The following is a 24,273-nucleotide window of genomic DNA, read 5'->3' on the forward strand; positions in this document are numbered from 1 at the left end:
TCAAAGCAATACGTTTCATACTCTGTCATTTTCTGCAAATTTACATTTTGTTCGTTTTGAAATAATCCAGTAAGTTGTAGTCCATCAAGGCAAATAGTATTATAAACTAGTAAATTAAAAGTTGGATATTTGGAAACTTACGAATACAAAAATTTACTTTATATTTAGAGAACTGCTTATCTAGGTAAGTAGTACCTCTTGTGGAATAGTAATCAATGTTAGCTGGGTCCTTTGATAAAGTCATTCTAAGTAAGAAATGAAACTAAATGCTTTTATATGAGTCTACACAGAAGTATTGAATTTAAATTGGTCAAACTTCTTGGGGCTGTGATATCACCTTGTTGTCTCATTAGTGACGTGTTTAGATCGATCTAGTACAAAGATAATCATGTTTTGGTGAGTCGTTGATGGGATTTCTGCTCGATGCCACGACCATATATACCAGTGTTAGTTTTATAAATGACTTTATTTGTTCAGAGATTTGTTCGGAATATACTAAGTGATTTCATCCCAGGAGATCGACACGTCCCGGTCTCCACCACTGACAGACGTCCTTTATAGACAATTACAAGGGAAAATTCGAGGGAGTTCTTCGACTGAAACTAAGATAATGAAGTTATATGGCTGGAATACTTCATCATACAAATGTGTCAGAGAAGTTCCTATGTTAATCAAAATTTACATGCAGATATCATGTACGCAATATTGAGTGTATTTAATCAAGGAATATTGTTATCTGCAACGTCTCCTTGTTCGCCGTACCGATCGGCCAAGATGTGGTTAGCAATAACAATCAAAGAAAGGGAAACAAACAGATTTATAAACAAAATTTAAAACAGAGAGATTTGCAACAAATTGCGTCTTCCGTCTTAATTTTGAAGTGGCATATTTTTCCTGGAAGTTGAGCAAAAAAAGTTAAATAAAAAATACACTTCTTTCTGCCACCTCCGAACAGGAGGTAAAGAGGAACTTATAAAAATGGAATTTGAATTTGACACTCTGAAAACCATGCCTCATTTTGAAATCTTCATGTTCATATCTAAACAGATTTGGTTTAGAACCCCCACCCACTCGCTCAATTAATGTATATATAACCAATATCTCTAAGCAAACAGTAAGAAGCGCAACCCCACTCGTTCTGAAAATCAGAACAAATCTATCACTAGACTCGTCCAGTTTCTTGAACCACAAGCCCACATGGTATGCTCTTAAAGGCCTATTTTTTTGGAAGAAGTAACTTACTAGTAGTGCATTATATATTATGGCAAGTTTGTTTCCAAATCTTGAATCAGTGGATTCGAACAATATTGTAAGCGTGGCGTTTCATTTACCACATAATTTGGGAAATGTCTGTCGAACATCTAAGCTGATGTGGACTCTCTTGGTGGTTCTGTGGTAGATGCTGTGTTGTATTTGTCAAGGCGATCGGGGCATTTTTGTGACGGTTTTTTTTCTCTTGAGCTGAGGACAATTACTTCTATTAAATAGTATTTAAGACTATACTGTGTGTGTGATATTTGTGCAGTTTATGGAATCTAATTAAAATAAGACCTAACAATTGTTTAGTCACTGAAAAAAAAAATTAATTAGAGTAGAGTTATGGAGATATAAAGTAAATTTGTCAGTTATTCGTTGGTGAAATACTTTGCTGAATCTTGGGACGTTTTGATAGATGTTACTTAATTCTAACTGAAGGAATTGTCCCAATGTTGTCAATGAGTTACTTGAGACCTGTAAGTGTCTATATCCTCAATTAACCGTTCATATACAGATCAACATCAATTTGCAGAAAGAATTACTTTAAATGTCCTCTTCCATGACACTATTGTATATATATATATATATATATAATTTTATAGAGGTTTTATAGAGGTTAAATAAATCCAATCGCTTCTTTTCAGAAAAAAATCTCATGTAAAATAGATGTTAAACATACAAGCAGTGCCTCTTCTTATGTTTTGCCATATTTTCTAAATGTTACTTTCACGTTTTTTGTATACTTCACAGCGACCCCTTTTCCTTAAACATATAAATAAGCTATTGTGCTTCCTTATTCCAAAGTTTAACACGAGGTCATTTGCATTGTACATTGATATGAGTAATTAGGATTTTGTAAAATTTATTTATAAAAAAAATATTGTCCAGTTTCGAGGTAAATCGATATCTGATGGAGAGAAAAAGGATATGCATTTTGTCACTGCTAATATGCTCTTTACAGACAACGGAAATAATTAATGTTTTACTCTTCGTTTACGACAGAAGAAATATCATATTGGTTTTACTAATTGGGATATTTTACTTATTGTTTGTGATTGGACATTTTCACGTGCCTGCTGTTTTGTTTATGACACTCTCATATAGGACCTGATTGCTCGTTTTGCGTAAGTCCCGCCTCAGTCGTCCTGTGTCGTCTGCGCGACAGATATGGAGGGTGAGAACTATCAGTATTCATCAATGGAGGACGAGAAGAAAGATATGTTTGATTCATTCTATTACTGGGCAGTTCAAAATTACGGGGACAGTGGAAAAACTAAAACTGTCACAAGAAAAAAATATCAACGAATTACCGACATATTAACGGGAGATGAAGCCCCTACAGCTGGAAATTCGAAGTTCCGATTTTGGGTGAAAGCTAAAGGATTCCGTGTAGGACCCGAGGACGGAGTTAATATGGAGAAGACGTGCCTGTACGTACCAACCAAGCCAATAGTAAGTTTTTTTATATCTTATTTATACACGTTGTATCTGTGATTTCATTTGTTTTTATTCAGATAAAAGATAACAAGTTTCTATTAAATAACTTAATTTAAAGTTTGTACAACGTAAAAAAGTACATAACATAAAAAGTTTATAATCTGCTGATCACATCCTGAAGTTATAACTGCGTTGTTTTGAATCGGTCGTGTCTAAACAAATACAATGTCATCGACCCAGACACAAAGTCCAAACTAATGTCAAGCCGGACACCAGTAGACATAATAGCTCGGTTTTATTACATTGGTGGTGGCGTACGATGTCACCATAAGCAAGTCTTCCTGAAGAGAATTTGTCCCATTTAATACCCAAAATTCTCCCGAGAGCTTAGAAAATCTATGAGTTGAAATGGAATTCTCGCTAAGACGATGTGAAGCACATTAGACATCAAGAAAACTTGACATGGACATGATTTCATGTTTTCCTCTCTTCAAATTTGTCTCCATCGATTAAATTGAATTATTTGTCTTAAAATCTGTGAGATTCAATGTGATTTCATATAGTTTTGATTTTTCATTAGTCTACAATACAAACTGACAGTTTTTTTTCAGAAATACAATTGGAATTTTCTTTGTGCAGGTGTGCAAAATGAAGAGTAATTTAAACTTTTGCCAAACTGTTAAGTACCCAGGGTGTTAGACTGTTATCCCATTCCAACTTTAGCTAACGCGTTTCAAATCAAACTACTCGAGTTTGTTCGGGGTGTTATGGGTAGGTATTTAACATACAACACCTCGGTATCAATTGTGTCACCCGATCCCGAACAATAGTTAGCTTACACTCTGTATTCTATATCAGAAAAAGAATCCTGCCCTAAATGACCAAAAGATTTACTTGATTATTTGGTATTATAGATTATGTTACCTAGGTAACAGGTATATGTAGCAGATAGGTAATTACAGTAGAGGACAGGTGCGCGTCCTGTCAGTCGGTATCGGAAACGCCTCATGCTCATTTCTGACTATCAACAATTGACAGATTACTAGGTTGGACCTGACTAATTAGGTCTACAGATTAATATAAGTAACAAAAGGACAAATTGATGGTGGTATATAATTTACATGTCGCCAAAGATCGGCGGTCCGGTTATACAGGATGTAAGCAGAGAGGTAATCAATGGAAAATATGACAAAATACTTCATTAACATGAATTCCTTATACTAATGTAAAAACTAATTATAATGGGACCAGCAGTAAAAAAGGAAGAGAGGAGAAAAATATTTGCAATTATTTCAATTCAACTTAAGGCTACTATTGATATTTGTGGGAAAACTTCTGGCATTGTCATATCTTAGCACGTGAAAACCTCGCCTTAACGTTTCTATGGAAACTTAATTTCTGTCATCCGGTAAACTCAGATGGGACTTCAGAAATAAATCGGTTTTCATCACCAGGGACACTTGTCCTACTTCCGTGTTATATTTATGTGTCCCGCGAAAACCGGAAAGAAGAAAATAGTAAAAAACATCCGTCCGTTTTCCTGGTGATCTCGTCACCTCAATAGATTTTATATCTTAACGTAACCGCCTAGTATCTTTTAAAACCAGATTTGTTCATATTAAAACTGAACTTTTTATTAAATGAAAAGACGAACAAATTTCTTATACAGAAATTAAAACAACCCCAATCAGGTTTTATTTAAATATACTAAAGATGAATTTATTGATATTCATAGAGTTCAAAATATTTTACAACTCCCACTCATAAAAAGTCAATTGTATAATATCCTTAATATTTGATTGCGTGCTGCAAAAATACAATTTTAGACAGGAACAAACAAGGGAATGTCCATGCAGAGCAAATCGCACAACACAATGATCTTTAAAAAAATGAACAACGCAAATCACTAAGATCCAGGATGATTACGGGTATCTAACTATCGCCTGAAACACGAATTTGAAACACTTCTATAAATACAACAATAATTGAGTAGAATTTTAATATTTTGTATGACATTTTATTTATGTGACGTGAAATTATGCTTTTTGTATTTCTGTTGATGAATCTTCGGTATTCACCTCTAGGGCTATTTTTTGTATGAGATCTTTGCTCGGCGCTCCTATATTTCACGGACTAAATTCTACATTACCGGGAAGTATGACAATTACTACCCAAGAATTACTTTCTATTAAGACTTAGTCTGCTTCTAATGGCGTATTAACAATCGCTGCTTGTAGAAAATTTCCCTCAGTGGAATACAGTTTCGTTTTCGGGGCAATGTAGACACTGCTTTAGCGTTCCAATTTCCTTTAATTGTTTTACAACAATTTTGATGCATCCCAGGACATTCAGAACACAATCCGGATATGCCAATCACCAATGATGACCCCCAAGAGTGGCAGAATGATATTCTTCCCTGGTCGTTTAATTCATGACTGTTATAGTAGAACATAAAATCCAACACAACAAAAAACACATTAAGGTATCAAAAACTCAGAGATTAAAAATTCAGTCATTTGTAATATCATGGATAAGTCATTAACAGTTATTAGAAGTTGATTGTATTTAGTTTATTTTATAAAGGAATACGATGATGTCCATAAAATTAGTCACAAATCCAAAATATGAACTATGATCTGATGACGACGCTTACCAGTAATACCCAGATTATGTTTCATGTGTATACAATTTACACAATAAACTGAGACCGAAACAGCGTACACATTATAAACGGAGACCGAAACAGCGTACACATTATAAACTGAGACCGAAACAGCGTACACATTATAAACTGAGACCGTAACAGCGTACACATTAGTAACTGAGACCGAAACTGCGTACACATTATTAACTGAGACCTTTAACCTTTACGCAAACTGTGAAGTTGTTAATGGAGAGCAATTTAAAATTCTTCGCAATGGCAAAGCGTTTCGATTGATAAACGATTGCCTTATTTGGTATCAAAGTCCATAGAACATTAATGAAACATTTGATACGTATCAACAAAGATTAAATATTACATGTCAAATACATATATAGGCAGAAAAGCGAATAAAAAATGAAGAAAAACCTTAACGCGTTAAAAACGACAGTTGAAACATCCCGGGATTTAATCAGATTGCACTCAACAAAATCTATATGATTTCATGGGATACGTGGGCACAAGTCTTCAGTAATTCAAAACTTATTGGCTTGGTGTTATTATTTTACCATAGCGACGAATCCAATTCTAGAAAATTAAAGAAGGAAAGAAGAGATGCAATAAACGAACAACGATACATGGCAAAGAACAACAAATTTCATCTGTCGCCCAGTCGTGAATTTATATTTGAAAAGACGAAACAAAATGAATTATTTCAAATCGGAGACATATAATTACATCAAATAAAATGAATCAAAGTCTTTCAAAAGCTATTACGTTGATTTTATAGTGGAATGAAACTTTTATACAAGACTCAATAAATGTAAACCATAAAAGTTATTATGGAGAGAAGGTAGAACTGCCATATCTTAGGACGGTAATTTGATCCCCATGCTTCTACAAAATTATATTTTCTAATAAAAATCATCTAGTACGGGCAAGATTGAGTTAGTTAGAAATCTTTGTTCTCTAATACAAGAAGTATTTTAATTCGTCCCAAATCGATAGAATCTTCTTTTATCTAACTGAAGGTTTGTTCCAAAGAGATGCTTATTACTAAACTATTAGTCTTGGTAATAACGCTTGGTGAGAACGTATCGGGTAGCAGGTGATCGGAATCCGGAGACCAAATGAGTTTCAATGACTGTGGGACATGAAACAAAGCCAACTATTGATGTACGATATGTCGTCTCATTTATTCTAGATTAAAAACAATCATATTTATAACAGACACAATGAGCCCCACGTCTTTACATGCCAGTCAATTTGTCGCAGAAGAAATACCTGCAGCTCACATCCAGAGGCGACGCTCATCGCTTATTATTTTCTTTATTTCATTTTACGGAACTTTGCCATACAAATTATTTATGATCTCTTCAAATAAGAACTATTGTTTTGGTAACATTGAAAAGTGAGAGATGTGATGTGTAAGACGATCCTTCTGATTGTCTTCAAAGAAAATTCTCTTTATGCATTGTTTTCAACAGAACAGTCACTCACATCATGCATTGTCATGACATATAGATCACACCAAGTCTGACACTGGTCACGTAACGCAGTCACATAAAGTAAGACTGGTAACAAAATTATAAAGATCACGTATTGCAGTCACATCAAGTGAGACTGGCAACAAAATTATAAAGATCACGTATTGCAGTCACATCAAGTGAGACTGGCAACAAAATTATAAAGATCACGTATCGCTTTCACATCAAGTGAGACTGGCAACAAAATTATAAAGATCACGTATCGCAGTCACATCAAGTGAGACTGGCAACAAAACTATAAAGATCACGTATCGCAGTCACATCAAGTGAGACTGGCAACCAAATTATAAAGATCACGTATTGCAGTCACATCAAGTAAGACTGGCAACAAAACTATAAAGATCACGTATAGCAGTCACACCGAGTGGCAACAAACTTATAAAGATCGCGTATAGCAGTCACATCAAGTGAGACTGGCAACCAAATTATAAAGATCACGTATCGCAGTCACATCAAGTGAGACTGGCAACAAACTTATAAAGATCACGTATGGCAGTCACATCAAGTGAGACTGGCAACCAAATTATAAAGATCACGTATTGCAGTCACATCAAGTGAGACTGGCAACAAAATTATAAAGATCACGTATCGTAGTCACACCAAGTGAAACGGGTACCAAAATTTCAGATAGAAAATGAAGAAAGTGTTGACAATAAACATTAAATAATTAAAACCGAAAAATATCTTAACAAAAGAATTAAGTTCTTGGGTTTAATGTGCCGGTTTGAGAGCGTTTCATGTAAGCTAATTAAGTCTTGTGCGGTGATAATTTTGGAAATGAACTTTTTGAGGGAGACTCATTTGTTTCATCTTTAACAGTAAAGCTAGTTTTGAAATTTAAAAAAGTTTAATGTTTTTGCGCCTAATATATATATATATATATATATATATATATATATATAATTATAATTTTTTTTCAATTTCGAATAGATTATGAACAGTACTACTAAGATTTTATAGTGGTATCTTGTGGTGTCTTTCTTGAAAAATAAACGCACACAAAGTAACTTTGAGTTAGATGTGATCGATTAAGAAAACAATTCCCAACAGCTAAAATAAAATTCGTAAAATGCACTAGTTGGTACCAAGTTTATACTTACTCACAATATAATGGAAAAGATATCTGTTTCGATAGGCTAAACCACCTGACTGTTTCTGCAAAAACTCTCCATTTAAATATGGTCCTTCCGGTCACGTCGTTACGTGAGATTTAAGCATCATCGAAAACGAATCTCTGCGTAAGGTCTTTTCTAAATGTCCCAAGTACTGTGAACCTCGCTCCATAAAGTGGAATTATAACTTTAAAATTCTTAGAGATAACGTGGAGTACTGCGCAAAAAAAATGGATAAAACGAGAACAAGAAGACTCTGTCAGAGTGAGTAAAGGCCGTGAGGTCTTTAATTTTGAAACGTATGAAAGTTTGAAGTAGGCCAATGAGTGTCAATGCTACATCAGTTTTCAAAGACCCCGATGTAGGCAAAAACATTGTCTATAATACATATAATACAGTCAAAGCCCAAAACAACATTGTTTTAGTTTGCAAAATATATTTCATCCAATGTTTATTATCAGAGATGGACGTAGAAAATAATAGTAGTGATAAGACCTATACTGCCAATACACTCTCCAAATAAGAGATAGTGGAAAACCATAATCTGTGCTTTCAAAACTTTTAACTTCTATACTCACTGCTGTGAAGGAGGGTCTCCAGTCCTACCACAACATTTGTTACTCCCGTAGTGGTATTAATTCAGTGTGAATCCTGAAAAAAAAAATGAAAGAACTTCTGGAGACCCTCAATTCAAGATTATTATCAGAATATAATAGCATTAAAGCCTATGATTTTTTAACACTTTATACTTCTATTTCACATAGTCAGTTAAAATCCCGACTCAAAAACATTATACACCGTTGTTTCTCCAGGTACACCTTGATACAAGTATATAGTTCTTGGAAGAGATTCCTCATCATTTGTAAAAAATAATTCCAGATCATCTTCAAATCATCTTCCAAATATACAGTAATAAATGTTTTCAAAATGCTGGAATTTTTTATCGACATAATTTTCCAGTTTAGTGGACGCGTTTTTCAACAAACGGTCGATGGGAACAAGTTGCGCTTCTCTACTTGCTGGCCTATTCCTTAACTCTTATGCGGCTGACTTAATAGCTGATCTGATTCGAAAAGAAAGAACATCCTTTAATCTCAGTTTCATCTACATAGATGACGTATTATCGTTAAAAAATCCTAGTTTCGGGGATTTGATACATTGCATCTACCACAAAGAACTTGAGAAAAAGGATACTACAGACACTGTGAGGTCAGCCTCATATCTTGAACTACACTTAGAGATCGATGGTAAAGGAAAACTATTGACCAACTTTACGACAAACTTAATGACTTATCATTTAGAATTGTTAATTTTCCTTTCACCTGTGGCAACATCCCTTCAGCACATGGAGTTTACATATCACAACTCATACGTTATGCCAGATCTTGCTGTAACTACACAGACTTTATGTATCGCGCTAGAATTCTTACAATTAGGCTTCTGGAACGGGGTTATGTTGCTGCAAGATTGAAGTCATCACTGCAGAGGTTTTATGGTTGTCATCATGAACTCGTGGATCGTTAGGGTGTATCCATCTGCACCATGAAAACTGATTTGTTCAATGTATCATAGTTTTCCTTTCTACTTTCGTCTACTTTTATGAGCAAGTTGCGGGTGTTTCTAGAAAAGCAGAGGACGCATACCCTATCGGTTCACATGGTCCATGGTCCCTGTTATTAGTGGAGTCCGATGTTCTCATTTACTTTGGTTAATTCGTATGTATTATTTCAGTTACTTCATATTCTTTGTTGTGTTTGTCTGTTTTCCATGTCTGGTCTTTGTCCCTGGATTACATTCTTTTGATTTCCGCTAGAATCTTGGTTCCTTTGATTATTCTTCTGCACACACACACGACCTACATGTACGAGCACTTAATGTGTTTTGTCCGAGTTGCTCATTTACTTTTGTTACTTTATATGTATTAGTTTAGTTATTTTTTTTCTTTGTTATGTTTGTCTGTTTTCCATGTCTGTTCTTTTTCCCTAGTTTACATTCTTTTGACTTCCGCTAGAATCTTGGTTCCCTTGATTACTCCTTTATTAAACTCAAATGTTGTTGTCAAAGTGGTAAAACTTACTGGAATTTATTTGTTTTTTAAGAGAGCTACGAGGTGCCAGTCTCCAATATAAAAAAAAACGTTAGTGGGGTTTGTGTTTCTGTGTGCTCTGCCAGAATTCAAATATGCCTCGGCAAGAACTAGTGTTTTTATATTTTCAACGAAAATGAAAAAAAAAAAAATAATAAACATGCATTGCTGTTATGTTGCCAAAATCTTTGTTGGGAGTATTTAGTTTATCAAGCGATTTTGTCATGAAACATTCATCCTTAATGTGTAGTTTAAAGAGTACAATTACAAAAAGAATTTTTTTTAACTTTCAGACTGATTCAAACAGCAATGACACAAGTACAGAATACAAAAGGGTTGCAATTGTTGAAGATTTCTTCGATATTATATACAGTGTTCACGTGGATATGGACGGACGAGGTGGCAAACACGCTGGTCAGAAGCGTACATACCGGGCGGTGAGTGAAATATAACGTGTTAGTCATGGGTAGATAGTAAAGTAAATAAAGAGCTTCGAGGACAGCATCATGATTAGGCTGCTACATGTTGAAGTCTGTTCACTTGGGACAAGTGTGAACATAGTAATAGTGTTTGGCACACTTAAACATAGGGACCATAGTTCTTTATGGATACAATTACTGGTTTGAACAAAATATTGTACAAAGTTTGAAATTCAATTAAAGGCGAAAGAAGTTCGCTCTACGGGTGCTCATCAAAGACAATTGCCTTCGATGCCAATAACTCGAAAACCGTGCGAGATCTAATTAAAAACGCTTACAGGCATTTCAAAAGGAATTGGATGAAAACAAACGAACCAAAAATTTAAAAAGCTGTTTTTTTTAGACGAGGCCCACATTGACCTCGAACACCGTATATTTGAACGGAGGCATAGAAAAGATTAAAATCGGAAAACGTTCTTTTTTCAATTGACTTTTTGGGACGTTGCCCAATTTCATACCCCAATTACTTCAAAACGGTCAAGAATACTTCAATTCTTAAACAATCTTCATAAAACGTCATAAGGAACCCACACGGACAACGAAATCGTCACAATCGTATTAATAATAAATTACAACGCATATTTTCCGCCTTTAAACCCCTTAGTTTAATTTAGTTTAAACAATAATTCATCCAGTTTAACGCTGAATAGGATCGGTCAGCAGGCAATGCCTATATGGGCTCTCTCCAAAGATACATGGTACAATATTTACATGCCATAAGTAATACAATATATAATGTTCTGTACATTGTAAGTAGCATGGCTACTGATGAAAATATGTAACACACATTGGTTGACATATTTTTGGTTTTGATGGGTATTTATATGCATGAATTGGCTGAGAGAGGATTAATAAACATGACTGTATGTTATGATTTGTTTTTTACCATGTACCCAAAATTACCCTAGTTCACAAATTATTACAGTCCGTAATTGTAATTCATTGTTTAGTGATTTTATTCTAATAAAATAATATTGATTTTAAATATAACCGACAAATATAACCGACCATTTTATGTCGGTGTTTAAATTTTGGATTGATTCGTGCTACTTTCCTTTTCACCATGCAAGTTTTTATACAGCACATAATATTCAATGCACCCAGAAGTAAAATAAGAGGCTAAACCATTTATTACTTATATTATAAATTAGTATCATAACTAAGCATAAATTAAGTCTGAAAATACATTTTGCAAGAGAAAATACCAAAGAAAAGAATATATATGTAGAATTCAAGAAATTAAATAAAAAAGGAGTTTAGTTGAAATTTAATTAAAGTGAGACAGAAACAAAATAAAGTAAAACAGAACTAGAAAACTCAGTTTAAAAGGAATTAAGGATTTACAATAGTGCATTGTAAGTGAAAGTAAGAAAGGTTTGAAAGTGTTGAAATGATTTAGGCAAATGGTATACTGGTAAACATGTATCATTACTTCTAGCAGCAGATTAAAACAATGATTGCAGTAATTTTCAGTCATATCATACCATATCATTGCAATTTACAGTTTTCTAAGGAAATCTCTTTGATTCTTTAATATATCGACGAACCTTTTCCACAAGAACACAAATTTGCATCACCTGACAGTAGAAGATCTAGATTTATAACAGTATCTAATCGAGAAAGGTTTACCATATGAACCTCTCTAATATGATCATATGTGAGGCAACCAAAGAAAAAATGAATATTATCTTCACATTTATGTAAACAATTTGGACAAGTTGGGTCATCTGTCAAAAAAATCATGAGATAAGTGTGATTTTAAGTTATTTGCTTCATTTCTCAATTGATAATGGAGGATATTGTATTTTCTAACACCAAGATCAAAGTACCTAAGTGGTTTATCAGGTTTAAACTTAAGATCAAGTCGACTTTTGAAAGAGTTAATGGATGGGGCATGTTTAGTGATATGATCAAGATCATTCCACAATATAATCGTGGAAGGTACAAAACTTTTATAGTAGGAAGTAGTCCTGCGCTGAGGAAGAACAAAATTCTTACGTTGTTGCCGCAGAGCATAGGGATGTTGTCTAGGGCGAAATGGAGCTATCATTTCCATGAGGTACTCTGGTGCATGAACATTCAATATTCTAGGAAAATTTAAAAGTTTATTCTTCTTGCGTCTATTACAAAATTTCTGGAGACCAAGTTCAGCATAAAGCTTATTTGATGACGTCGTTCTGCGCAATCCAGTGACTTTTTTCGCCTTGCTTCAATTTGTACGCTCTCAAGTAAATAAATAAATAAATAAATAAATAAGTTATATTTAGAGTCGGCATGAAATACATAATAATAAACATAAGCTCTATTTAGCTTTTGACCGACAATTTAAATTTGATTCTTATTGGGTACAATTATTCTACACCGAGTCTGAATACTCAAGGATAGGTCTTATGAATGCCAAATAAATAGTTAACAAAGATTTTCTATCCAGAGAGTGTTTGGTATGGAACAAGCTTTCATCTATATATTATTAATATGAAACATCCAAGATGCATTGCTCTGAAAATTTATGCCCAAATGACAATGATTCTCAACCTGCTTAATTTTGTCCGAATTAAATAACAGGAAATTCTATATTCATTCTGGTGAATGTAAAACTCTTAAGTTTTAGATAGGTTAAAGTTTACAGCCCAAGTTTTAGTCCATGTATGAATACAACCTAGGTCGTTTGTCAAAGATTGAGAGACATCTTAGTATCGATTACAGCAATTAATGACTTTATTTTCAAAGGGGCAAAAACCTTCAAAAAATATAGGGCTCCGTTAGGAACAAAGTGTTAAAATTTCAAAAAGATTCGACGAGCTTTACTCATACGAAAGTTAACAAACGCTATCGACGGCGACAGGGTGATATTATCGCATCCGATTTTTTTGCGGTCGTATAAAGACTCCATATCACACCTATTAAGTCGTCTTGACATCTGCTAGTATACAGACCTGTATATCTTTAAACGGATTGGGTGGGAAATGTTTGAAGGGATAAAAAAAAAACCATTCTTGTTAACTTTACACATGAATATGATATTTTTGTTTTATATTTCGCGATCGGTCGTGCTAGGTTTTAATATATATATATATATATTATACAACGTCTCAGAATCTGACGATACTATTCGCTACACTGCTCCATCGGATCAAGTTGATACAGGAAAGATAACGTAAATTTATAGAAGGTCTGAAAAATTCCCAACGATGTTAGAACTGTCATATTTGCGAAACAAATTTTTGGTCGTTCCCTCCGGGGGACTCGAACTATAGCCTAGCTGACCGAGTGGTCTAGGGCGCTGGACTTAGTGCAGGCGGTGTTGCCGTACATGTCACAGCGGTACGAGTTGGAGTCCCGCAGAGAGAACGACCAAAAAACTTGCTTCGGAAATTTGACAGTTCTTACATCGTTGGGAATTTTATACACTAGTCGTGGAGAAAGGTTACATCCAGTTCGCTTTTTCACACATTATTATATATCCGTACCAAAAAGGAGCAACTGTAGATCTTCCATAGATATTCTTTATTTCAAGGAATTTACATACTAAGCCGATGCCGATGATCGTAAAAAAATCATGAAATTCCGCGCTCTTCACCGCATGACCAACACACCTACGATTTCCCATACATATATGTAAGATTCAGATGCATGTCCGGTTCCACAAAGGTATCCGATTTCACAAAAATGACCGATTATATTGTGACGTCAATTAAAGTCTCATTTTTTACATCCTACTATGATGCCGTCGCTCTCATAAATGTGACCAATTCGATCGCACAAGTATGTACGATTTACAATATCGAACAAAGCACGAATTTGTTGAAGCTTAGAGAGTCGATATTTCCTTTATTAGAAAATGAATGATTCATATTCATCATGGTTATACGAGCGCAATATTATACAACTAACATATAGCTAAGAGGGTGATAGGGCAGTTTGTAACCCCAAGAATATCGTTGTCAACCCGAGTCTGAGCCGAGGATGACAATGTATTTTCAAGGGGTAACAATCTCTCTATCACCCTCTAGGCTATATGTTTTTTTTTATTCTATTATACTGAATGTTCCATTGTCATTCTTTTCCAAAGTAAGTCCTAACAATCAGTTTTGTGTGTTTGTCTTTTGTCTTTATTTTCTTCATTAAAATTGTTTTATTTTCTTTTAAATTTGGAATCATTTGAAATTGTAAACGTAAACGGTGGATGACACCCCTTTTTAGGACCTTTATTCAATGTATCGGTGGCGGACCCTTTCCCTGCTCACAAACATGTCAATAAGATGTGTTATTTTTTTGTTTTTTTTTGTCTGTTTTGAGTTTTCTTGGATATAGTTATTTAATCCAGCTGTTACCATAGGTCTTCACAGATTTAACAACAACAAACCAACCAAACAAACATTACAATAATAAGTATGCAGTGTATGGACAACAATGACATAAATTCTCATTTGGACACATTCTTTTCCAGTTCCAACCTCAGTCACACTTCTTAATTTGACAATATAATTAGGAATATTTGCTAGGTAAAGATTCGTAGTAAATTTGGCATCATAAGTAATGAAAAATAAATACATCTATGAATCGATATTATTTCAGTTATCGATATGGACGTTGCGCATATTGATTCTTCATCAAACACAAAACTGACTAAGATTAAACTGGTATTTAATTTTTACCGAAACCAGTTTAGCTTTTCACGAGAGGGTATCAGACAAAAAACTATCACCCACTGAGCCATGCGATAAAGCAGAATAAAACCCTTTATTGAACCAATCAAAATTCAGCAAATTGACACGAAGTATAATAATTTTCGGTATCACCTTGTCGTCGCAGTGGAATCCGTTAACTTTCGTTTAATAACATAAACTTAAAACAAAACAAACTTTTCTGATATTTAAGAAATTTCAACTTACCGTTTCTAAGTTACATGGCGGATGACCTTCCAGATTTTTTCGAAAATAAGGGATTAGAGGAGAAAATAGGTGTTATCATTAGAGTAGATTCAAACCAGTTGTTGTGTCCAAACGAACTGTAAATCTTGGTTGTAGTGTGTCAAAAACTAAAATAGTGACTACACTTGCCCCAAGTGAACAGAGTTCAACGTGGTGCTATCGTACTCTGCGTTTCTTGAAATGTGTTCCAAGGACAGAAAACAACAAACAAAGATACAAAACTATTTTAAATTGTTAAAAACCAACAAACAAACATACAAAACTATTTTAAATTATTAAAAACCAACAATAACATGAAAGATTACAAAGGAGTGATCTAGAAATAAAAACAAATTGTCGCGTCAGTTTTACACTTAAGTTATTTGGTGGCGCATGTCTGGCGCAACGGAATTGTAAACGACCAGAAATCAGAGTTTGTGTTCCGAAGTTTTTTCCTCGCAAAACTTACACACTTAATATACTTACATTCTTGTGGATACTAGTGAATGATTAGAAATTATGCGCTTGATTTTATTTGTTGGTTGGTTTCACGCCCTTAGAACGCATCTCAAGACGGGTTACTGGCTAAAATATTTGCCCTCTCTCATTTTATATAAAGAAAAATCGCTATAATGCAGATATAATCAATGAACAGTAATTTGACTTTTTTCGTGATAACTTGGGTCTCAAAATGATAAACAAACAAACAAAAGAAATAAAAAAAAATAAAATAAAAAAAAAAACAACCGGACACATTTGTGAGTCTACATTTAAACACCAAGGACAATTGAATTGAGGTTTAATTCTTTTAGCGGATTACAGGATAGTCAATACTATAATTTTCTAAGACTAGCTGAAAAAAAATATCCAAAGAAAAAAACACCGGCTGTAAATTTCTAAACTTCGGAATCTGAAATTTTTTGAACAGTTAAAAAACTCCTAGGCACAATATGTGTTGACAATGATGTTTAGGTGATATTTCTTGTAACTTTCAGCAATAGTTTTTACGGCTTTAAAAGATCGTAAAACCTCTCTTTTTTAATTCTTCTATCGCAGTCAATTTGTATTTAATATAATATTACTGTTGTGAAATTTTTGGAACACCTTGACTTTCCTATAAAATACTATCGTAATACTTTTATACTTGGGATATTATCTCTACATTCAGAGAGAGGTCCAGAATCGATTACCCATTGACATATGTTATAGAAGACGGCACTTGCAGAAATTCATAGTTAAACTAACAGTGTAGACATTTATTTTTCACTTTTTATACAAAATCAACTGCCAGTTGGTAGAATTTTTCACTTAAACAAAGGAAACGAAAGCAAGTACTGTCTTTAAAAAAGATAGCCGACGCGCTGTCTAATTTTACTTCTAAGTTTCTATATTTCTTTCCAGAAAATAACACATGGCACGCAATTTAAAAATTTTCGATATAGTTTTTTTTTCCCAAAGCAATTTCAAATTTTCAATACCTTTTTTTCTGAACGCCACTAAGTTAACAGCATTTGGCCAATCGGGAAACAGAATTGCGATCAGGTGACTTGCGTTTCCATAGAAGAGCGTGCGTCCTTAAGGTCAAAGGGTAAAAAGCGAAACTATACCAAATCTTTAATCATATCAGTGTTCTCTTGATCTGAAATCAGTAAAGTTCGTCCAAATAAACTAGAAAAGTCTCAGTCTGAAAGTAAACAAAAATAATAATCAAAATTGGTTTGGGAATGGATGTAACAGTTATGTTTAGAAAAAAAAAAATACTGATTTTGTACTGAAATGTAAGAAAAAATCGACTCGTTGCAACATTTTGGTCACACGCAGAATTTAAAGTTCATTCGACTCATTCAACGATGATTGTGTATTGACGTCACCATATCATTAATGTTGAATCCTGTACACGAGGGTAAAATATAACTTATAATCCTCATCTTAATCTAAATCCGATAGTAACATCTACCTCCGCAAAATATACAGGACGAAAATGTTCATATTACGAGAGGAAATGTATAAACACATGCTTAATGTAGAAAAAAGTCCACGTCGTAAAAACGACCGTTGGTTATTAACCGGCTTATGTCCAAATTTTGATTGTGTGGTTACCTGGTAATGCGTGCAATTCTGGGAATACACTAAACTGACACTCTAACAACATATTTGACAGAACAATAATGAGACAGTAACAGAGGGATTAATAGAAGTTGATGTCACAAGTTTTTTTCCCTTAATTTAAGCAAAAATGTATATACAAGTAGCAATACTTTAAAAATCCTTAATTTAAGCTATTGACTAACTATTAAATTTGAAATAGAAGAACAAGAAAACAAACTCCTCTTAATTGACCATCAGTAACCTGGACTTGATCCATTAACAATCCTAAAAACATTATACAAATCATGTGTTGACAAAGTTCCTAACTGGATAGTTTCCTGCCAATCGATCGAGTTAAAAACCTTCCAGGACATTTTCTAAGAAGCCCATGTAAATCTACAACGGAAGCCTTTAGTTCAGAATCAATACATGTTAGGATGCTTGTAAATTTAGCCGAAAGTGAGATTTGAAGCTTTAGAATGACTTCAGAAATTAAATCTATCAGAGATAGACAGACCATTATTCCTTAGATATATTTTAACCGAAATGTTATTGAAACAGTGTTCATCAGGTGCTTTCTATTTTCCTATAAACAAAGCAGAAATTCTAAGACTAACTCCCTGAAGCGGAATTGGTACAATGAAAATGTGCTTTTCTGGAACACCAAATATAAGGAGTTGCACGCACCAGCAGACGTTCGTTTCCTTTATTATCATCCACTGCAGACAGTCCTTCCGAAAAGCTTGGAAGTTGTTCAAATCGAATTACGTCGCGTAAATTGCATGCATGATTCTTGCATTTTCGAGCGTCAGATGCAGATATTGGACAGTCCCATTTCTCATTTGTTTTTTGGGTGGTGTTTTCAGCTCAACACAGAATTTGCTGGTTGTTTACTATTACGATGAGCATCTCTTATAAACACGTTTAAAGTACTGTCATACACAAATCATGTTGAAGTGACTATTGACAGTATATATATGTCGTGGTAGTAAACACTCTGAGCATGTGTACACTCTCAGTCTTTTTACTTGTGATGGACCGGTAGTTAACACACTAGGTTTTTATTTGTGATGGACTGGTAGTTAACACACTAGGTTTTTATTTGTGATGGACTGGTAGTTAACACACTAGGTTTTTATTTGTGATGGACCGGTAGTTAACATTCGGGGGCCTTTTGACTTGTGATAGATTGGTAGATAACTTAACAATTTGGGCTTTTTTACTTGTAAAGAACTGGTAGTTAACACTTGGCCTTTTCTAATCGATAACACTCTGGGCCTTTTTACTTGTGATGGACTGGTAGTTAACACTCCTGATCTTTTAACTTGTGATGGACTGGTAGTTAACACTCCTGATCTTTTAACTTGTGATGGACTGATAGTTAAACTCTGGGCCTTCTTACCTGTGCTGGACTGGTACTTAACACTCTGGACCTTTTAACTTCTGATGGAGTGGTGGTTAACACTCGGGGCCTTATTTTACTTGCGATTGAGTGATAGTTAACACTCTGAGCCTTTTTACTGGTTGATCGTTTTATAAGTAACTATATTTGTTCCAACCTTTTTCCTGTAAAACTGAGTATTCAAAGTTCTTGTTCAAGTAATATATTTATTTCAAGATCATTGGGTTTTGTTTTGCATGAGCTAATATGTGCTTACATATCATACGACGAGCGATAATATTTTCCAATTATCCTGCTTTCCTTTTTTATACATTTATTATAGAAAACCTAGAATTTAGTTTAAAATGTCCCAGAAAGCATTTTAAAGACATTCAGACAAATCTCTGGAAATGTGTTTGGTCTGGTTCTGAAATATTTTAGGACATGCCATTTTCAGTATCTTCCGGGACTCCCTATATGTACCATTTTCTATATTTGCGTTTAAACCTAACTTGGGTATTAACGAGAGAATTTCCAGTTGGTCCAATCTTCATACTTAAGGGCTTTCTTCTTGATGAGGCCTCTGAACAATAAAAGAAGGGGTCGAATTTCAGTGAATTCCAATAAAAAATGGATAATTTCGTTGAAATGTAGTTCATATCTATTACACGGAGCATCGTTTTACGTCATCTTGCAAAATTGATATAAAAATATGAATTTTTAATAAGCGAAAAATATGACATAAAATAATGTATTGTACAAGTACAAACATTTATTCTAAAAAGCCTCTCTCAAAGGGGAAACAACTGGCTGGAAAAAGGGATCGACTGATCATGGTTTAACATCCTACGCATTTCAAGACGAAAGCGATTAACCAATCGAAAAGATCCGGCTTTGTGCTAGCCCGAGAGTGATCTTTGTTGTGCTATCTCGCAGAAGCAACAACCCGCGGGTAGACATGTCACCTCCACTCGAACACATTATTCTGAGCCATCCAGTCGTCACTCTATCCTTAGAAATATCACGTGCATGTTGGAGAAGTTTTTTAATTGTTCACGAAAAAAGTAGAAGAATATTTGCCCCAACGAGATATTAAAAGTGGCTAATTTCATTTGTTTATTTCTTAAGTCTCTGAAAAGAATGACGCAAGTCGTTGCCATTAGAATGTATTTTACTTAGACATGCACTTGAGCATTGAACGAATATGTTCAGACATTTCGTAAACATCTTTAGAGATTTCCAAACTGATTTACGAAATGAGTATAATTTCTGTTAACAACTACTCTTTCAACTTTTTACACACACTTTCTGGTAACATGATCACACCACGCAGACTTTCCAAGTATCACAGGTTCTGGACACCGTGTCTGGGTATTAGGTAAAACTAAGTGAATTAAAATAGTAATCATATCCTCGTAAATCATGTTAAAGCTCTGTTAAAGAAGGCAACTTTGTATAAGGTTCGTAAGAATTATTGAAAATGTACTTATATATTAACTATTGATTTCAACCATTCATAAGTTTGGTTTTAATTACTACTACTTTTAAAACATTTAAATTCAAAACTTGATATATATATATATAGCTTAAGCGATTATTTTAAGTACGAGTAATGCATGATCTTATCATGCATGATTTAAAAGATGCCATTATTCTTTTTTTTTCACCCTTTGTAATTCAAACAAGAGCATTGCAAGTGTGTATAATTGTTCTACTTTTATCTTTTGGAGTTCGAAATTAATCAATGATCAAATAAATAACTACCATGCCGAGACTCTGTAATTTAAATCTCTTTTAATTACATCAGCTTTACAAATGTCATGTTTAGTTTCTTCAGTAATCACTAGAAAGCAGTTCTGTGATGAAATATTTTTTGGTCTTTAGTTCTGTTTTGTCGTTTTCCTGTCCCGTTCATTATTCCCAGGAAGAACATTGAGAACGTCAACAGAATACTAATCAGTACTTTATTCCCCACCACACTGTTTATTTCATTGAGTTGAAGTGAAGTTTGTCCGTAAGACGCTACCATGATTCTATTGAATTATTTCGGCTCGTTTTACAAACATTCCAGAAACTCTCCGTTGATTAGATTTTAGCAACAGCGAGGAGCGTTCCACGAATGCTGAGGTGGGACACGAGATAAATCCTTAAAATTACACAATTTCTTAATAGAAAGTTGTCAAGGATTTAAACATTCTTTAGGATTCAAACCTCGAGGATTTCTGAGAAAATTACTCTACGTTCTTCGGATGCTTCGTGTGACAGATAATTTGCCCAATTATGCCACATGATTATAATTGAATTTCAATACTGCCTGAATTCGAAAATACATAGAAGGCAAAAGGGAAGAAAATGTCATATGATAACTCGATTCAATTGTTGCGACCTTATATAATTACATTGTATCACAGGAATAAAGAGAGTTAAAAACAAAAACAGGTGAATTAATGTTCGGGAAAAGATCAGATGAGGAGACTTGAAAACTGTATGCAAAAAGTAAAAAAAACAAAAAACAAAAAACAAAAAAACCCCAAACAAACAACCAAATAACACTAAAAAAATAAAATAACATTATAGATAAAATGAATAAACTAGGCCTGAATGACTTCTGAATACAATAAAACTTGTGTAAACTGAAGGTGAAGGTATGATCAGTTTAGGCAGGTGTAATACATGTACATGGAAATATATTGAGACTTAATAAAATACTAGTTTACATAGAGTTTAGTTTAGGAAAGTTTCAGTAAACACTCGGTCAGATAAAGATAACATGTCTTCCTCTATGTGAGGTTGTCAGACGGGGAGTTGAGGGATGCATCTTTTTCCAGCAAAGAAGAAACATTTTTTTATATAGCATTACTCAATACAAATGATCGCGAATGCACTCAACAATTCATCTCCCAAAATGAAATAATGGGAAGTACCTCTATCGGCACTTCAAAATAGAGCATGGAAGGAACTACATCTAATCAATGTGTTCCTTCGCAAAGTAATAACAAAATTGAAATAGCAAATTTAAGGGCAACAATAAACAAATAACCAGAAACACTTTACCTTTAGTAATACGAAACCATGCATATATTTCCTGGAATAAGCAAGGATTTGTATATAATGTCAAAACATAAGAAATGTTCCGTATATTTAAATAAGGGACTAAACTTGCAGATATGTAAATGAATTAAACTGTATAATTAAAAAAAAGGGATCACTAAGTATTTCGTTTTTTTTTAGTTTCAAAAACATGAATACAAAGTTTCCCATCATAATAATGAATGATGATAAATATCACATGAAAAGCAACCCGTATATTTGATATGTATAAGAAATTAGAAATTATCTATATTTTGTATCGTATCTGAAACTGTTCATTTCATTTTGTAATTTGATAATATTCATTTACTTAAATACACAAAAATCAAGTACAAAATTCGCGACTGATTAAATTGTCATGAAAATCCAAAATTGGTTTTACATATAAACCTTTCAGTTACTTGATCCACGGGGGCTTGCTCCAACTATCAAGCCCACTAGTATATATTTTATATACTGATGGGACTGCATATTTGATAGTGGGAGCAAGCTCCTGTGCTTGATCGCTTATTTAGTACATATAGCTATAGTAACCAAGGGGAGCTAAATCAATCATATTTCTTACGTATATAGTTATTAATGCTTATTTCCCATTTTTAGAGAACAAAAATATATTGAAAGATTTCTATAAAAACAAGTAAAAAAGAACTTGATGATATATTAGTATTCATAATGATATAGAATTGTGATAAGAAAATTTAAAAGCAAGAATATAAATATATACCGTTTTGAGTTACTATTATTATTTTGTTATTTTTTCTGATTTCTTACACTGTATGAAAATTCACATCTGCTTGAAACATTTAAATTTTAGATTGCAGAAAAATACGCCTTTTTGCCTCGAGAAGCTGTAACTAGGTTCCTAATGTCGTGTTCTGATTGTCAGAAACGAATGCATTTGTCTTCATCAGAACGGTCTACTAACGACTCACCGAGCAACTTTACACCACACCAGTATAACCCCGTTTATAGACGTGATCTACCTGGTTTACCTATAGTAGACTTTACACTACCAATCACACAGACATATCTTAACCATTTGAAGAAGAGAAATCTTACTAACGAAGACCTTAGTGATGAGGTAGGTACAATTATCGAATCAGTAGAATGATATAAGCTAATGTCACACCCATTTATTACATCTTCAACTTTAAAGAACAACCCTTTTTCAAATCAAGGGTATGATTTTCCCCGTAACACACACTTGCTGTTGACTGCAACATGTATTGCATCAATGTGGAAAAATTTGAAGAAGTATAAGATTTAACGGTTGGGCATAACCAGCTTAACACAATATCAGGGGTCAAAAGGGAAATCATGGGAACCACGATTCGAACAGTAATCAAAAGATAACGGTTAGACAGGAAAAAATAGACACACACAAAAACATGAAATAAACTAAAAAAAAGTACAATGAAACAAAAGTAATGAAACAACCATTATATCCTTAAAAATTAAGAGCATGGACCAGGTGCACCGATGGGGTAAGCACTTGCCGAGTTACTCATAAAATGTCACTTCCAGGGTAGTCGAAAGAGGGAAGGAAAACTATTACGCGGTTGACAAATTGGTTCTCATGGTGCAGATGGATACACCATAACGATCCAAAGAGAATCGTAAAATTCATATTTAAAAAAAACATATATAAAGATCTGTTGAAAAAATATCAACTGTTGATTTTTTACTTATATATAACAGTTTTTAGACCTTAGTCTTTTTAGTATTGTATAATTTAGTTTCACAATTCCAAGTCTGAAATCTAAATTGAGGTATTATTTAAGAAAAGTAAAATTCAGGTACATGTAGCAGTTGGCATGAGACACATTTAGAATATACGGAAGATTATAGATCTACACTTGAAAAAAGAGTGAAAATAGTGAATGTTTCAAACATTTTAAAACAGCAAATAGCAGCCTATAGACATTCAATGAATAGGAAGAATTTTTCACATACGCTGTCTGTCTTCGACTGACCCCTGAAACGCCCAATATACCGGTTCATTGAAATGGGTATCACACTAGACCATCATAATCACACGAAACTTTGATTGAACATTAATTAACAAAACGTGGGGGGAAATGTGATGAAATAAACAAGTATTATATTATAAAATAGGGAGTAAATGTGTTCTTTCGTCAATATATTTGTACACTACATCCATGAATATTCAATATGACGGAGAGAAATGAATACTAAAATGGAAATCAGAATGAGTGTACAACCATTAATCAAAATGAATGTA

The 24,273-nt window shown here is 33.8% G+C and overlaps 1 protein-coding gene across 1 annotated transcript in view; it reads left to right on the plus strand.

Moving 5' to 3' along the window:
* The first annotated feature begins 2,118 nt into the window (after positions 1-2,118).
* Positions 2,119-24,273, plus strand: part of LOC148630175 (nucleolar protein 4-like) — a 46,834-nt gene continuing 24,679 nt past the window's right edge. The window contains exons 1-3 of the mRNA XM_088562435.1: positions 2,119-2,709; positions 10,374-10,517; positions 22,846-23,112. Coding sequence (XP_088418561.1) covers positions 2,425-2,709; positions 10,374-10,517; positions 22,846-23,112 — 696 coding nt within the window. The 5' untranslated portion in view covers positions 2,119-2,424. The remainder of the gene's footprint in view (positions 2,710-10,373; positions 10,518-22,845; positions 23,113-24,273) is intronic.

This window comes from Perna viridis, chromosome 1 (assembly GCF_037379345.1).
Source record: "Perna viridis isolate PV_CMFRI_1.1 ecotype Kerala chromosome 1, ASM3737934v1, whole genome shotgun sequence".
In the NCBI taxonomy this organism is placed as follows: Eukaryota; Metazoa; Mollusca; class Bivalvia; order Mytilida; family Mytilidae; genus Perna; species Perna viridis.